General features: G+C 51.7%; 1 protein-coding gene across 1 annotated transcript in view; it reads left to right on the top strand.

Moving 5' to 3' along the window:
• The window catches only part of LOC149371156 (uncharacterized), a 122,694-nt gene that overhangs the window by 81,728 nt on the left and 23,498 nt on the right, over nucleotides 1-17,468 (top strand). Inside the window, exons 7-8 of the mRNA XM_089564693.1 lie at nucleotides 1,195-1,473; nucleotides 13,267-13,536. Of these exons, the coding sequence (XP_089420819.1) occupies nucleotides 1,195-1,473; nucleotides 13,267-13,536 (549 nt within the window). The remainder of the gene's footprint in view (nucleotides 1-1,194; nucleotides 1,474-13,266; nucleotides 13,537-17,468) is intronic.

Below are 17,468 nucleotides of genomic sequence, written 5' to 3'. Positions count from 1 at the left end.
CCGGAGCCCTCCACTACGGCGTCTCTCATAGCCTTAGTCGCTTTGGGACGTTAAACCCCATAAACCAAACCAAACCAAACCAAAAAAATTGATGGCAACGGGCAAGAGCGCAGTCAAGAAAGTTCATTCTCATCAGTTCTGTGGGCAGTGCAATAACTGCGTTTTTGAACGCGTATATTGTATATTCTTACTCAGTATCAGAGTAACTTTTTCCATTTTTTTTTTTTTTACATCAAGAATTAACAGCAGGGACACCATTTTCCGTCTCCCCTGAGTATGTGGTACGTTTCAGGTTGCATTTTGAGACAATTTGGAGACAAATCTGCCGTTTAAATCGCGGTCGATCACCTTTTTGGCCGCTATAGGAGCCGCAGCAAGCATGTGAATGAGTCGACGGCCCTATCTGCGGCAGCGCCAAGTAGTACTGCGCGCGCGCAGTTCACCAACATGGCAGGGTACAACCACGGCAGTGTTTCGAAACATACAAGGAGGCGAAACCGGGAATTGGAGGACTGTACCATCGAGAGTTTGGAATTACGCTGCTACCTCGAGTTCGCATGCTAACCACGTACATTGGCCTTGCCGCGGAAGCGCTTTTCCGCCGGTGAAATCGGGACGGGTGTCGCATGCTGCTGGAAGTGGCCGCGACACTTCAGGCGTGCACATCTCGTTCAATTCTTTTTGTGTAGCGGGTGGTTAAGAAACTCTACTGCTCGTAGTTCTCGCGTTGCGAGGAAGCCCAGACGAGTGTAGCGCTTTTATTAGGCGGCGCGCTGTAGCCGCGCAGTCTTCATATTCACGTGCATTAAAGGCGTTAAAGACATGAAATGCATTAAAACCCCCTTTTCTTGTGCGCCTGAAGTGACGTCACCATGTTCTGTCTTCGCTTCAAACTCGCGCCCAGATTTAGCGTGCCGCCGACCAGTGGCGTGTCCTGAATTCTGTCAGTGGAGTATAAGCAAACTGTTCGGCTCTTAGGAGAGTTAATCGTACGAGGAAAGGAGGAAACTGCATGTTTTTATGGGACCTACTATGCTTCACGGGGAAGGGGTAGATTAAGTGCGCTTAGCTGGCCCAAGGACATACGGCCCTGTGGTCCATGCATAGTTGCTGCTGCGGGCTAGCCGTTTCACTGTGCTATGCCAAGCGACATGTAGCACGGGTGCATATTTTGCGCGCACTTGACCCGTGCAGCCTCCCGCGAAGCCTCCCCGGCGTTCGGTGGCGTGTTCTCCGGGCGTGTACGAGCAGCTGTGCCTGGCCACTTCGGGAGGGCCCAGGAGACGGCGGCTGTCCTCCGGAGACTCGCGCTCCTCGGCCGAGTACGTGGACATGCGGCCCAACGCGGCCCAGCAGCAGCAGCAGGTGCAACAACAGCAGCAGCAGCAGCAGGCGCAGCAGACCCAGCACCACCTCGACAATCACAGCGACGCCTCGTCCAGGCTGTGCGAGCTGAGCAGCCTCTACGACCAGGTGCGTTGTCGCCCTCTGGTGTGCCATCCTCCAAATAGGGTTGTGAACTTCTTTCTTGGAGCAGTATTTATGCACCTTGACGTGCAGTTGGGGCAGTTGTTAACTCAGTAGGGTTAAGGCGCCCGTATCCCGTATCGCAGAAAATTGGGCGTTGGTATCGGCCCCGTTGACCGTGAGTGAAAAATGCACGAAAAATCCCCAGAGAAGCAACCTAGGAGGCAGAAGGGCTGCCTATGTCACGTACGCTTGTGTCAGGTGGCAGTTAAATTAATGACTGGCCGTCAGAAGTTGCTTTGCTCGGGAAGAGCAACCTGCATTGCACAAATTCCACCGTGTGCAGCACCTGCCATCGCAGGGCAGTGGCGCACCGCTGCACCAGGAGTGGCATGAGGACTCCCAGGAGTCTATGAATCTTCAGTAGAGAATTAACAATTCAGCATATGTGGGCATTAACCAATTAACAGTAGCGCGTCATACCCTTAGGTGCAGCTTGAGTGTCCGTTCCAATATTTGTGATGTGTTGATGGAAATCGCGACGAATTCAACCTTCACGATTGGCATTCAATACGGAGAGGAGGGTTACGTTGCGGTCGAGCTTCGTGTTTCCTTGGAAAAGACACGGGCGAGAGGGCACAGTTGTCGCTGTTTTTGATGAGGCATTTTATGGGGTTCTCTGGGATTATAGACCCTGGTGCTTGCGCGGAGTGTCAATGTCCGCGTGGTGCTGTGCCGAGGATACACGGGAACGCTGCCTGTTTGTCCTGGATCGCTGGTGTTCCCAAGGCGATCGAAGCGGAGTAATTCGACCGTGTGGGGATTGCCGATATCGATCGCCGCCTTTTAATCGTGCAAAACGATACTGGTATGTGGGTTTTTAACGTCCCCAAGCGACACGTGGGCTATGAGGGACGCCGTAGTGTATGGCTGCGGGGTAATTTAGACCACCTGGGGTTATTTAATGTGCGACGTCAGCGCACAGCACACAGGCTCCGTTTGCGTTTCGTGTCCTTCGAAGTGCCGTCGCGGTGGGTCATGTTAAAATGTGCAATATCATTACTGGTCCCTCCTGTGCTTGACGTGCTGCGCCTTCTTACCTCGAAACAGCTACCGATACCTCTGTTTTGGTTGGTATCGCCGCCTTTTCTTATATTTATTAGTGTGCTAGAACTTCTAGCGGTCATTGCCCTCATTTAGCCGTTGTGTGTTTGTCTGTCTGTTTGTCTGAAGCCGGTTTTGTGGGAGGCTTCTCGCCTGCCTTTCGAGCGGTGGGAAGGTGAGCATGAGCAGCCTGCGCACCGTGTCAGGCGGCAGCTCAATTAATCGTGAGAGGCTGCTCGCGAAGAGCAACCTGAATCGCAACTCAAGCAACCCAAGTCCCCCCCGATGGTAACACCTACCACAGAAGGGCAGTGGCGCATCGCTTGACCGCTTCACCACTGCGCCAGGAGTAGTGGAAGACTCCCAGGGATCAGTGAATGGAAAGAATGACCAATTCCGCATATATGGACATTAACCCATTATTGCTATCCGAACAACTGCCGTCCGTGAGCATTGGATCTGAATACCGGAACCGAAGGGAAAACCTGCTGGCGCACCTATAGATAATTCGCATTTGTTCTCGCTACGCAAATCGACCGTAATTTTTCTTTTTCACCAGCGTTAGCGGCTCTTGAACGCCCATCCCTGGGTTCCGCGTAGTCGGCGTAACAGGCCACCTGACAGGTGGCGTGTGTAGGCGTATGACAGCTGGGTGGCGCGTTGGCACGTAGTAGCAGAACGAAGCGCCACCTTTTACTGCGAGAGCGGAGAAATGGACAACCGGGAGTTAGCTGCCACCTGGAAGATCCCGGAGGGTGGCTAGCAGCGTAGCACGCCGCCTGCCAGTGAAGAACTGGGCTCGAATTTCGCGTTACCGACTATCGTAACCGTCCGTCCATCCCCCCCCCCATTTCGAACTCCCTTTCATGCGCATCAGTGTAGGTCCTACAGGCTTCGTTTATTTTATCTTACAGCTGGCACCGTTATCTACCAGTGTTTTCGCCCATTCTCTCTAAACGTGCTTTTTAGTCCTTTCGGGAGCAACGACGACCGTTCGGCCCCGGAAACTATGTTTGGCGATGCTAGGCCAGCGAAAAACTGAAGTAGGGAGACGAGGCAGCCCTGTGCAGGTTTCCAGGTCTAAATATTAAGGCATCGGTAGCAAGAGACGGAGGAAGGGACGAGCGACAATTTATTTAGAGCGGTAGCTTTATTTACTTCTTCCATGCAAAACCTCAAGGTCATATCGCTCCGAAGAATGACCTTCAAGCGGCGGAGCGGGGGTGTGGCTGTGGCGTCATACCACATGACTCGCCGCGCCTCGGCGCAGCTGCGGCGCGCGGAGCCGGCGGCGTTCGCTCGCCTTCGCAACTGCGTTGAATAGTGTGATTCACCGCTCGCAGTAGTCCTGAAACACGTGACTAACCTTTCATCTGATAATATATAATAAAAAGCGCGAAGCGTTGCTTGACGTTCGCAGGTAGCCATGGAGGTGTCGCGCGCTGGAACCAGTGCTTCGGCTGTGTACCGCCGACGGCTGAGTGAATCGGATGATTCGTACGATCAAGAAGTCGACAGGGCGCGTTGGCGAAGAATAGAGCGAGAAGACGTGCTAAGATTGAAGCAGAAACCGAAGAAGAACGAGAGGCTCGTCTGGAGAAGCAGCAGCGGTGTGAACAGCGACAGAGGAAGCTGGTAGCGGACGTTGCCACTGTCTCCGCTCCGAAGTTAACGAAATTCTAACCGCAGCAAACTACTACACACGCCGTAAGACAGTGTTCTCTTTAGTCAAGCAGCAACCGAGTCAAGTAATTGATATGCAATAAAGTCAAACCACAGCAAACCGTGTCTGATCATGATTAATCGAGCTTCCGCTTTGTAAACTAGCTTCAGCCGGCTTGAACCCCAGCCATTTTTTTGCCCGCTATCTTGCTCTGCGCCGCTGTAAGTCGCCAGCCATTTGCAGCCATTGCAGCCATTTGCAACCATTTGTAATCGAAGTCCGCGAGAGAGCTCCAGAAGTGAAAAAGAAATAATCAGGTAAGGCTGTTCGCCGCCGCGGTGGCTCAGTGGTTATGATGCTCGGCTGCTGACCCGAAAGACGCAGGTTCGATGGAGGCGAAATCCTAGAGGCTCGTGTACTGTGCGATGTCAGTGCACGTTGAAGAACTTCAGGTGGTCGAAATTATCTGGAGCCCACCCCCACCCTACAGCGTCTCTCATAGCCTGAGTCGCTTTGGGACGTTAAGTCACATAAAACCACCACGTAGGGTTGCTCACGGACAACAGCACCGTCGCCATCCGTGAGGAGGTGAAGACAGCTACCTCAAGAAAGCCTTGGTTGCGCCGGAGCGGTTGGCAACTGCCGAATGCTGCGATATGTGCACGACACTTTTTGAAACGTGTATGGGGGTGAGTTGCGTGCTGCGCGCAAAGGATGTGCACATTCTCATTTCGAGCCCAGATATATCGAACCCGAATATTTCGAATTATTCGCTGTTTCGAAGACACAGGTCGTCCCGTCGAAAAATCCTGAGTAAAAGGTATAGGAAAGTCACCTTTTGTATCGAACTCCAATTTCGCCGGTCATTCGATATTTCTGCCAGTCGTTCGGTCATTCGATGGCATATATTGAAGGATATTGGCGTTCCTTAAGGCAAGAAAGTTTGAGAATCATTGGTGTAGTGGATATAGCGTGTCTAGCTGCCAACCGACGATACAGTGGTTCAATTTCCACCTCGGCCGCGACTTTTGCAGCGAAAGCTACACTGGCCACGAACTTGCGATTTCGCTGTGGCGGTGCTCCGAGGAGGCACAGAGACCGACCTTGAGCCGTTGCCTAGCAACCGCCGCAGCTGGCGGACGCCGCGCGCTCGCCGCGCCAGCAGCGCGACGTCACACCGCGCGCCTCGCCACGGAGCCACCGCAGCCGTTAGGTGTGACGTCACACCGCTTGCCTCGTCGTTACGCGCGCCTCCGCTTTCGCTATGTATATCGTGACATAGCCGAGCTAAGCCACTGCCAATTTTTATAAGTCTACTTACGTGCTTTGAATACGAAGTCGTTTTTAAATTTTCTTTTTGTTGTTTATTTACTTTAATTTTTTTTGCTCTTTCGAATGACACACCTACTCGTTAGCGTACAGTCGTAAGGCAACGCATATACTAGGTTCACCTTTGTTCGCTTAGAAGCAGCGCGGTTTTGTGGTCTGCGGGCTGCGAGCTCGCCTCGCAATCTTGAAATCCTGGGTTCAATTTCAGGTACCTTCGGAAGAAATTTGATGTTTCTTTGATGCCACGTTGACGTCATCTGGGGATTTTTGGGACCACTGGTGCTGGTCAAAGCCGATGTCGGGTGTCGTTGCCAATCAGTCATGTAATCTTCGCATTAAAAAACGCTTAGATATGCTTGAGGTGTACAGTGACCATAGTACAGTGCCGCTAAAAAAAGTGCAGCTTATACCGATGTAGCATTTTCGGCGTGCCGTACAGGGAGCTCTCGATGTAGCGAATTCCATGAAAGCCAACTAACGTTCTGTACCGCGTTTTCCGTCTCTTTGAGGTATTGTTAGTAGTAGTTCTAAAATACATTTATTGGGGCCAAATTTTACAGGCCGAGCATGTCGACTGCCCTACAGAGCCAAGCCAGTCGATCCAGATGGTGATGGAGAGGGATGCGGACCTTGGCAAGAACGTTTCACGTAGAGCGACCGTGTATTATACCTCAAAGAGTTCTTATATCCCTTTGAGGTATGGTATAAGGTCGCTCTATATACGTGGAACGTTCCTGCCAAGTGCCGCTTATATATTTAATATTCTCGGGGTGTCCATCAACCTTTATCTTCGGATTCGTAATGCGGTTACCCGGACAAAATGCCATAAATTCTATACGAGGTAAACGCGATTTATGTTTACTTTTATTTCACTTGTTACTTTTCACGCGTGCAGGCCATTGCTATTAGAGAGTTTTAGAATAGGGGACCACAAGGCTTGACCCCTAGGAAATAGCGGGCCCCAGCGCTACGTACGAGTGCGCAGGATAGGATAGGATAGGATAGGATGGGATGGGATGGGATGGGATGGGATGGGATGGGATGGGATGGGATAGGGTGGGATGGGATGGGATGGGATTGGAAGGGATGGGATAACTTTATTTGGCTCTAGCACAAGTGTTTTTTATGCGGTCAGATGAGTCCATCCGCAACGGTCGGTTGCCCCTATTCCAGGGCTCCGCTGGATGCTGCCGTCAGCTGAGCTCGCCGTATCAAACCGATCTGGTCATCGCGGCAGTCGCTGGAGAGCAGACCCTCCCATTGCTCCGCACTTGGGTTTTGTATAACTGGGACGACGTCGACTTTTTGACATGCCCATGTTATGTGATACAGTGCAGGTTTTTCATGGCACCACGGACAATTGTGTGCGTAAAGTGTGGGGTGAATTTTACTTAGTGTGTTTAGATTTGGATATGACCCCGTTTGAAGTTGTCTCCATGTGACAGCCTCTTCTTTGTTTAAAGATTTGTGCCGTGGTGGGTACCGCATCCTGCTGCCTTTGTAGTTGTTGAGTATGCCGAGTATTCCTGAGGTACTGGCAAGGATTCCTCAAGGTCGTTGACGTTGGATGCTCGGTAGTTAGTATATCCTCGAGCTATCCTGTCCGCCTCTTGGTTTCATGCCACCCCCGTGTGCCCCGGTACCCAGATGATCTTATGTTTGATCGGCTTGTGTGGTTTTGCATGTGTTTGTTGCGTCTTGCAGTCTACAGAGCGGAGTATGCGGAGCGCTCTGTGACCGACTCTGCCGCAAAGATAGTTGCGGCAGGCTGCTTGTGAATCAGTAAGAATTGTCAGTGACCGCCCTGTCCGATAGCCCTGCGCTGCCGCTAGAGCGACGGCCGCTTCTTCAGCCTCAGCTATCGTGCAGTCTTGCAGTGAGGCGCTGGTAATCTCGTGTAATTCCGAGTTGACTACAGTTGCCACTGCGTTGTTGGTGCCTTGTCCCCTTGTCATGGCATATGTGGCAGCGTCCACATACACTGCTGTATCCTGGGATGCGTGTGTTTTCTGTAAGCGGTCGGTGAGTTTTAGAATAGGGGTCTCCCCTACGCAGCGGAGCCAGGCTTGCGTTTATCGAATGCAGCGCCACTAAGGCAAACCAAAAAGATACTCTTAAAAAAGATTTTAAAATATGCGTTCATTTCTTCGTCAGGAACCGTTATTATTGCAGACACACGATTTAAGAGCAAAAATTATAAGGGTGTGTTTTTACTGAGGCGGAAAACCCCATTCGAACTTCCCACCAAGTCATCTCTACGGCGACTAAACAATACGTACTTGCTAAGCCTGGCAGCTTTGTAAACACAGCCATCTGAAAATATGCCGCATTTCATCGCTAAAATTTTCTGGTGAGGGCATCATCAGAAAAAGCGATAGCTTCGTGCGCCTTTCGTTTGCCGCGAACTTAATACACAGAGTAGCGGCGACAACGAATCGGTGGTGAAGCGGGAGGCCCCGCTTCGACGGGCGCCGCCATCTTGCCTGAACGTAGAGCGGCGTTGGGGCGCGCGCCTGTTTGAACCTCGCGCGCTTTCTCACGTCAAACGACACATACTCGCTAAGCCAAGCAGCGCTGTAAACACAGAAGCAATCTGAAAATGTGCAGGGTTTTATCGCTAAAATTTTGTGGTTAAGGCAAATTCAGACAAAGCGAAAGCTTCGTGCGCATTGTTTGCCGTGAACGTGGGGCAGAGCGTAGCGACAACGACGAATCGGTGGTGAAGCGAGATGCCCCTCTTCTATGGGCGCCGCCAGATATAGCATATCGTTACCGTGCTTACGTTACCGTTTATCGTGTTACCGGACGCCGGACTTTCCGGTTAGCGCGGCGCACACTAGAAGACGTTTTAGCATACCGTCTCTCCCGTAACAAGTTACCGTAAGGCGAAAACGAATGATGATGATGGCAGACGCCCCAGCATTAGTTACAAACAAAAATACGCATGCATTGCAAGCATTTCTTTGCAATGAGATACTACATGCTCTTTAATCATCTTTTTCTCTGCATATAAGGACGTGCACACTTCTTTTCTACTACCGGCCGGCTCAGCGGCTTTAAATATACCCTGACCAGTAGACAAGTCTACTGCACAGAACGCACTAGCCCTGCGTACGCTGCGCTTACTGCGTTGCGAACGCTGTAAAAAATGCAGCTACAACATGTTCTGTTTGAAAGCATGATTTGGATGTAAACATAGTGGCGCCATCTGGTGACAGTAAGTCAAAGCGCTCGAACTCTGGACTGCATAAACTTTTTTTTCTTAATTTAGTGATGAGTTGGACAAGCATTGCAGGATTTTTTTTTTGTTTTTGAAGGAAGAAAACTATGAAAAAAAGAGAAAAATGTTAAAGCTGGCACAAAAACTACAGTGTTGTCGTTGCTACTTTGGCTACCTACTCCGGTAGTTAGGCTTGACTGCTCGAAAATCGCTGAATTATCTCAACAACACAGGCTAGTCGTCCTCGACATACGAGTGAGAGTATGCGTATTAAGAGCGAATGCTTTCACTTAGAGCGAGAAATGGCGCCGAAGAATCCGGCGGCGATTCTTATTTGGTCCGAAGCGGTCGTGCCGCCATGTTTGTTAACAAGCGAACGTTAACTCTCTCTGCAACGCTAAAAGAGATTCCGTAAAGTGCTAGCGGCCCAATAACTTGCCGCTGAATGTATCTTGTGGTGTTTTGTGTGACTGGCTGAAGTGTGGCCAGCAGTAGGGGCACTTTTAATGGGCGCGCATGCGCAGATGTCGCTAGCTGAGCCCGGTAAACGGTAACGTAAACACGGTAACGATATGCTATAACTCTCAACTCCCTAAAACTCCCTATTTTCTGAAATCGGAGGCAAATGATGTTAATGATTCCCACTGCGGCTCCTTACTTTCTTTTTTTTAAATTCTCCTTATACTGCTGCTGGGTGCACTCTCGTCGCACACTTCGGCGGCATTCCACCTTCTTGTAACGGCGAGCGACAGGGCATAGAGCGCGTCCTGTGAAATTAGCGGTTTTTGAGGAAAGTAAATGACGTAGTAACTGCCTCAGATATCTCGGTGGACACTTTAACCGCAACATAAGGTGAGGGAGGAAGATGTGAGTGAAAGAACAAAGAGATAAAGAAGCGCCGTAGTGGAGGTCTCCGGAGTAATTTCGACCCCCTAGGGTTCTTCAACGTGCACTGACATCGCACAGCACACCTTTGCGCATTTGCGTTTCGCCTTCATCTCAGCTACATCGTCGCAGCGACCATGGGATTGAGTATGAGGGTTGGGAAGAAAGACCTGTCCTCTATTTTTTATTTTTGTCTTACTCTCTCTCTCTTTAGCATCGACCGGTATCGACACCGCGTAGGTGCGTACAGTACTATAATCACGTATAGGACGGCGCCTCTATAATGGACGCCCGAAATTATAAAGTCGGCGCCTCTGGTGTGTGAAGTTTTTTTCATTTTAGAAAAGCTCGGCGAGGCGGTGTGGATTGATGTCTCTTGTTTTCCCTCTCAATAGCATCTCTCCATTGCCGCGCGCACGGAAATCACGCGTGCAGCCATCTAGCGGAGAAAAGTAGTACAAAGGAAAGCAACAAACGTCGGAGGCCATTACAGTGGATAAGCTCGGTGAAACCGTCGAATCGGACGGTCGTATCGGCGGATGGAACGCGTTTATGCTTTCTTATTTTCTTCTGTGTATCGAAAATCTTCACGCAAACAGCCAACCGGTCGATCAGTGCAGATGGGGAGAACTTTGCCCCGGCCCCTGGAAGCGTTGATGATGGCGGGGATCGCTCTGCGAAAAGTGCAAGCGCCGTCCGGCGATATTGAAAAATGTAAAAATAAAAAAAGGGGGAGGGAAAGGCGGGCGCGTTCAAAACGCTGCACTTCTGAGCGAAAACGCATGCTTAATAGTTATGCGCAGAAGAAAAAAATGGACGTCTGTACTTTTTGCTCCCCGCTCGCTTGACTCGTAGAGGCTGCATCTTCCCTTCCCCACGGTCCTCGAACTGGGTGTACTCTCCTCTCGACGTACCTACCAATCTCTACCTAGACCACGTGATTCCAGAACGAAAGGTGACGTCACGGTGCTTTCAATTGCGGTATACGTGCTAGTGCTGTTACTACTGCGAAAAATATGCCGTAAACTATGGAAAACCTGGTACGGCTATTCCCGTAAGTTGAAACCGGAGCAACGTGGAGCGTGCTCGCGGTTTTCCGTGGTTTTCTGCGCATCTGGTGCGTCAGCCGCCGAAGCAATTGCAGGTCGGAGGAAGCGCAAAGCAAAAGCTATGTAGGATATAATGCGGGGGCAAGTGCAGAGTTGGGGCAAGTGCATGGCAGCCACGCGTGTAAAGCAGGGCCAAGAGCAGGGCAGGGCTCGTGCAATGCAGAAGGTATAGTGCAGGGCAGGGACAAGTGTTGGGAAGGCACAGGTGTAGGACTGGCACTAGTGTAGGGGAGCCTAAACTGTGAAGCAGCAGGCAAGAATGGGGCAGAGCAAGTGTAAAACACAAGGTATATATAGTGCGAGGCAGGTATAAGCGTATACGGCAGGGACCAGTGTAGGGCAAGGACAAGTATTGGACAGGCACAAGTGTAGGGCTGGCGCTAGTGTAGAGCAGCCACAACTGTAAAGCAGCTGGCAAGAATGGGGCAGAGCAAGTGCAAAACACAAGGTATATAGTATAGTGCGAGGCAGGTATAAGTGTATATGGCAGGCAGCAGTGTAGGGCAAGGACCTGTGTAGGGCAGGCACAAATGTAGGGCTGGCGCAATTGCAAATGTATAGGACAGCCACAAGTGTAATGCGGGAACAAGAATGAGGCACAGCAAGAGCGGGATTGGAACAAGTGCATGGCGGGGAAAGGAGTTCGGAATAGTTAAGTGTATATAGGGCCCAAAGCGTTGCGAACTGAGTGCTAGGCAGACATATTGATAGTTGCATTTGAGATCTTTCTGCAGCCTTCCCCCAGCAGCAAAATTTCACTGTCTAGTTGGAAGATCGCCGTGTCTTTCAGTGCCTTGTTCAGCTCCTGCTCCGTCCGGCTGCAGCCAGTCTGGTTTTCTGGGAAAGCTACGAACGCCCCGAACAGCCGGTCAGGCTGGCGAGACCTCAGAGCCGCGCTGTTGCGTGTTCGCAGTGAAATGGGACTTCCCCGTTCTTTCTGCAATCTTGTTTGCTAGTCTGGTTGCCCTTGAGTGCAGCCAGATTACATTTGCATTTTTATTGCGTGTTGAAGGGCGATGCCGGATTCGACACTGGGCTGCGCGAAACAGCTGCGAACCCGTTCTCTTAAAATAGGAAAAAGCTGAGGTACGAAATTTCCGCACGAATTTTCCCGCAGGCCAAAAGCCGTCAATCCCTGCGGTCGTGGAAGAGTGTATAGGATGGCCTTTTCAGTCGAGCGTCCCGGAGCTTTCGGGCGCATACGCTTACTTTAAAGTTTTCTGCCGGTCTGTCCGTGGAGCTGCTTTTCGCCTGGCTCATTTTTAAAATGGAAGTAAGGTCACCCATTTACTTCAGAAAGGGGTGATTGATGGTTTCGAGACTGGTGCAGGTCCTCCGCCCTCTTTTGGACGCGTGCCGAATCGTGTAAGCACCACGCGGTGGGATCACTTTCGGACTTAGCCCGTGACTTGAATCCTTTGCTGGAATGTTTGACTATACTTGAACATGGGAGTTATTGTCGAATCAGTTTGATGTCAGTTCCTGCCCTTGATCCCCCCCCCCCCCCCCCCCCCGTGTATATGCATTCAGACGCGTTGTTGATTGCTTTAGCTCCCTTTGTGTCGTTTTCGCTCGGTCTTTGTCGTCGTCACCAATCTCAAAACAGTGCATATGCTACAGGATTTTGAGTACAGTGATTAATTTCGGCAACTCCTGGCGAACAAAACGTCTTGAGCGGGCTTTCTCAAGGCACCGTCTGAAGGCGAAATTTTCTTATCAAAAGAAGCCTTTCTCCGCCTCGCCGATCAATCGGGATTGCTGTCCATACGTGCCCCCCTCCCTTTGTATCGATCCTCGCGTTCGTAGGCTACGAGCATTATTCACCGAACTCGGTAGCTCCTGTTATTTTGTCCTTACCCCGTCGGGGCGGGCACGCCATTGTAGAAGCGCGAGAATTAACCTACGCACTATAGTAGGCAGGTCGGGATAGCGGTCTGTTACGAGATCCACGCCACTGCGATTGCGCGGGAGGGAGCCTTGGTCTTAGACGTCCGTATGGCGCCAGGTATGTCTGTTAGCGGCTTCACAGGGACCGGGCTTTTGTACCTGCACTACAAGGACATTCACCTGAATCGGGGTCGAATGTAAGGGGGGCCCGAGGGGACTGCCTCTCGTCAGCGCGAAATTTTCTGTGCAAAATACCGTGGGAAACCCGTGTTTTTTTCTACCAAAGAAATTTTGGCCAAGAAATGAATAGTACATGTAGGAACCCCCCTCTTCTAACCGCCCCCTCCAGGGGTTACCCATAAATTCGCCCCTGAACCCGACAAGGGCGGTTCGAATAGGCCCATCGGGCGGATCATGTAAACGCAAAGTGAACGTCATTGTCGGTTTCTCAACGCGGCAACTTGTTACTGGACCCGCTGGCGTCGTGTTCATGCAAGAGTGCCTACTGCCGACTGCCTTTCTCCCAGCCAGTGCACTTGCCTTCTGCCGCGCCGCTGCTTTACTCTATAGGCCGGTGCCGCGCGCGTGTTCCATTCGCGCAGGCGGCCAGCGAGTGCCTGTCGGGCCGGCAGCACGCCCGCTCGGCGAGCGACAACACGGGTGCCCCTTCGTCGTCGTGCGAGGAGCGTCCCTCCAGCCTGGCGCTGCAGCAGGGGGGCCGCCCTTCCTCCTCCTCCTCTTCCAAGCGGGCCACCGTGCAGATCCCGCTGAGCCCGAGCCACTACGACCAGCCGCCCACGCCCGAGTTCCCGCCGCCCTCCCCGGGCACCGCGGAGTCCGGCATCCACAGCAAGATGAGGCCCCTCAGCAGGGTGCGTCTGCTGTCCTATCTCTCTCTCTCTCGTGTGTGTGTGGTATGCGCCTGCCGCTGCTGCTTCTGCTGCTGTCCAATGACTTGTTCAAATGGGCGATCCGGAGCAGCTCTGCGAATCCGCGAAGGAGTGAGGTCGCTGTCTAACCAGAGCTGAGGATCTGAACTCCAATCGCCCATTGTAACACGCTCTTCGGTTTCGCAGAGCAAGAAAACTTGCACCGGATCGTCGATTGGAATACGCCACTAGGTTGCGTGTAGACAGACAGTTCAATTTCAGTCGGCAAGGGTGCGGCCATTTTCAGAATGCTCTGGGTCGATGTGAGGGAGGGAAAGAGAGAAAGTTTTCGTCTCAGCAATCGCCAGTTGTAGCCCAACGTGTACGGGCCCAGATCGAACATATATCTGCGAGGCATTTTCTCTGTTGACAGATCGAGCCCTGGCGTGTGCACTCTTAAATGGAGCGGTACAATTGAGGAACTGCAGCCCTAACGGCCGTATATAGATTGGTGCCCTCATTAACGGAGACCAAAATGGTCCAAGTAAGAATGAGCACAGCCTGAGAGCACGCAGGCGCATGTGAGCCAAGAGGGGAGAGGTATGTGCAGTATGTCCCGCGACATTTCACCTCTTCTCTCTGTTAGCCCTTATTGTGCAGTTCCTGGATGGCCTGTAGCGGAACTTACGCTGTTGTTCGTTCGATCACATCGCCTGAGCTGTCACCACGTCCGTGGCCGCCTCGAAAATATATACCCGGATGTCGACCGTCTTCTGCGTGTCCACGTCGTTTATTTCGTGAACACGTAGTGCAGTAATTTCGGTCGACTGGGGCGAACGATGTGAATCGCGTTAAATGATTTTCGTGCATTGTTCTAGGGGTGTACCACTTTTGCGACTGCACTGCAGAGCTTGCCTGGACAACAGTAACTATAGCATCTATGTCTTTGCAACCGCGTTCGCTCTACACATAGGGCTGTTCGTTTGAGGGTGAAACCGGATTTTGCCCGATTTTTGCAGCCCCGAACAGACGCCTTGAAAATCGGATTAATCCCGATTTCTACCCGAAAATGGGGCTTCCGGAGAATATATGCGGTATAGTCTGACGGCACGCAATGCTGGGGGATACAACGCAAGGAAATTAGCCGATATCTATAGTCCTTGTTGCACATGGGATGTTTTCAATTAACTGATAATTTTGAACGCGTGCCTTAAAGCTTGTCAATTCTGTCACGGCTCATTTTGAGGACAGGTTGGAAAAGTACGCCTTAAAAGCGATAGGCCGAAGCACCAGTACTGACCAGACGCCTTATTGTCATCTTTGAAGCGCCACCCACACTAAAGAGGACCTGCTTTCGAGACTCTTGTGCAGTTATAATTGTCACCGTGGTGTTGAATGAATGTTTTCGCAGTGCAAAAGCAAAGGCAGGCAGGTCTTGCGCGAACGCGGAACCCCTTCGCAGGAGAGGGCGGTAGTATGTGGTAGAATTAATTCTAACACATGGGAAAAGGCTTAGTACTATAAATGGTAGATGGTAGAATTAATTCTAATGCATGGCCAAAAGGCCAGTAACCCATGATCAATGGCACGCGCATCCAGTGGATGTGCATTCGTGCATAAGGGCCGGCTATATCACCCAGCGTTTCGCGAATGTATCTGTATATTTTTTTTCATGTTCATCTATTGTTCATTTATCAAGATGCATCAACGGAACTTGTTGGATTAGTTGGCTCACAGTTGTACCATATACAGAACAGTGCTACATTAGCGAACGCATACAGAAGGACAGACAAGCGCTATTTCTGCCTCTTTTAAAGGGGTAGAGACATCAAATTCCAAGGTTGTACAAAAGACTGCCATACGTTTCCTTTGTATGTGAGGACCAGAAGAGCGAAGTATTAAATTTAAGGGATGTCTAGAACATATTTTAATTTCATTTTAAAGTTTGTGAAAATGCTCACTCTTGAAGTCTGAGCCATCGCTAGTGCATCAATGTGACGTAGGAACAGAGAAGAAAACACAAGCAAGTATTTTCTACGTCATTGCACAGTTTTCTGACGTACGGGACCGAGTTTTGCGGTTTCGCGGCCTAGCAACCTTGGCTACGAGTGCTCACGAAGTCTTTTTTTCTGCACGCTCGCGAGTGCGACGGTGCTTTACGACCGGCGTTGCCGCAGGCGATGTCGTTGCCGAAAGATCCACTTTTGCAGAGGAATATTGCCGGTGCTCTAATCTAGGAAGCATTCTCTGGTATCATGGATGTTATGTATTTTCTTGTGCGAACGTGAAGTACGCCGAGCATGCCGGCCGGCTGGCCAGCCTGGATCCCGTCTGCCGGCGTCATAACAACGAGCTAAAGTGTGTTCTTTACGTAAATAATAAACCCTGGGATAAGAAATGTGAAAAATGTGTCATTCTTGAGGATCGCTGACCAATACTGAGCTGCTGGCAAAGGTAACGACTGTGATACGAGCAAACTTCGTGCCACAACCGCCTCGCAGCTGCCGCTGGCCCGACGGTCGGGTCCGACTCGCCTGGCGCCCGCTCGCTTCGCTGCTGAAGGCGTCGCGGAGATTTACCATACTATTATTTTATTGTGAGATGATGCTGTTGACAGTAAATCGATGTGTAGAGTAGGCCTTTTATTATAGCTAAGGCGACTTCCGAAGCACCGGCCGCTGCGGCTCCAATGCGAAAGAGGCTATAGGCCTAGCGACGACCACGGCAGCCAGGCAGCAGCAGAGCTCGCCGCCCGGAGCAACTAAAAACGTTGGCCCGGAGCGCCCGCGAGGGGTGCCATTGCCGAAAGCTCGAAACATAAGCAGGCATGCTTTATCGCTGCTCGAGCAGTCTTTCTGATAACAAGGCGATCTTGTCTTTTCTTGTGACATTTGTACACCATCCCAAGCAGCGCTCAGGCACTGCTGCACGGCGGCGAAGTGCGACACCGATTGTGGGCGGAGCTTGGGTACAGCGGCGCAGCGATGCTCACCGCTCCGTGTGTGCCTGCTTGCAGTGGGACGGCAGTTCGCAAGCGACGATCGGTGCGGCGCGTCGGCCAAGTGGCCATATGGTTTGAATGTTGCTGCGCGTGAATTATTTGTCTACATAATGATTGCATTTTGCGCTCTGAACTCGGTACTCGCTTTTGGTCGGCGGATGTTTTCGCTCGGCCACCGATCTGCCCAAGACGCGTCGGCCGACGGGTCTCGTCGGCATCTTTGGTCGGCGACGTTGTCACACTAGGACGACGCTTGGTCGTTGAAGGCGTCGTCGTCGGTGCAGTGTGACTGGCTAGTCGGGGAACGACTAGGTTGGCCGACGCGACCGTCGGCATCGGGGTCCCGTCGGCCTAGTGTGAACGCGCCTGAACTGCGCGCTGGTCCCAGGCTGCCCTAGTCGTCGCTAGGCCTAGGTGATTTCGCTTCGAAGCAGCAGTTGACGCCGCTTTGGAAGTCGACTGTGCTATAATAAAAGGCCTACTCTTCACATCGCTTTAGTGCGAACTCGTCCCATAATAGAAGATAAGTTCGATTGCCACGACGCCTTCATCAACGGAGCTAGCAGACGAGCAGCGCGCACGAAGCAGCAGCGTCGAGCTGTCGGGATAGAACAACGTCGGCGTGAGGTCGGCGCTGTTGTCGCCAGAGTGTGACACACGGGTCGGCCGACGGCGATGCGCTCGTCGGGCGACGACCGGCGCTCGGTCGGCGTCTGCGCAGTGTGACAGACGCGTCGACGGCACGAAAATCGCTGCCGCCGACCATCGCCAGACTGAAATCGGCCGATCGTCGGCCTAGTGTGAACGCGCCTTTACCATTTGACGTTGCCTACACGCTCGGCGTTCGCTGGCACAATCTGAGCTACGTCGGGCCTGACGCCTGCCTCCTCTTCGGAATCGCTGGCCAGCGGATCAAAAATGAAGTGGTTGTCGG

This window comes from Amblyomma mixtum, chromosome 1 (assembly GCF_055824585.1).
Source record: "Amblyomma mixtum isolate Tamu chromosome 1, ASM5582458v1, whole genome shotgun sequence".
Taxonomy (NCBI): Eukaryota; Metazoa; Arthropoda; class Arachnida; order Ixodida; family Ixodidae; genus Amblyomma; species Amblyomma mixtum.
This window is presented reverse-complemented; position numbering and strand designations above follow the sequence as displayed.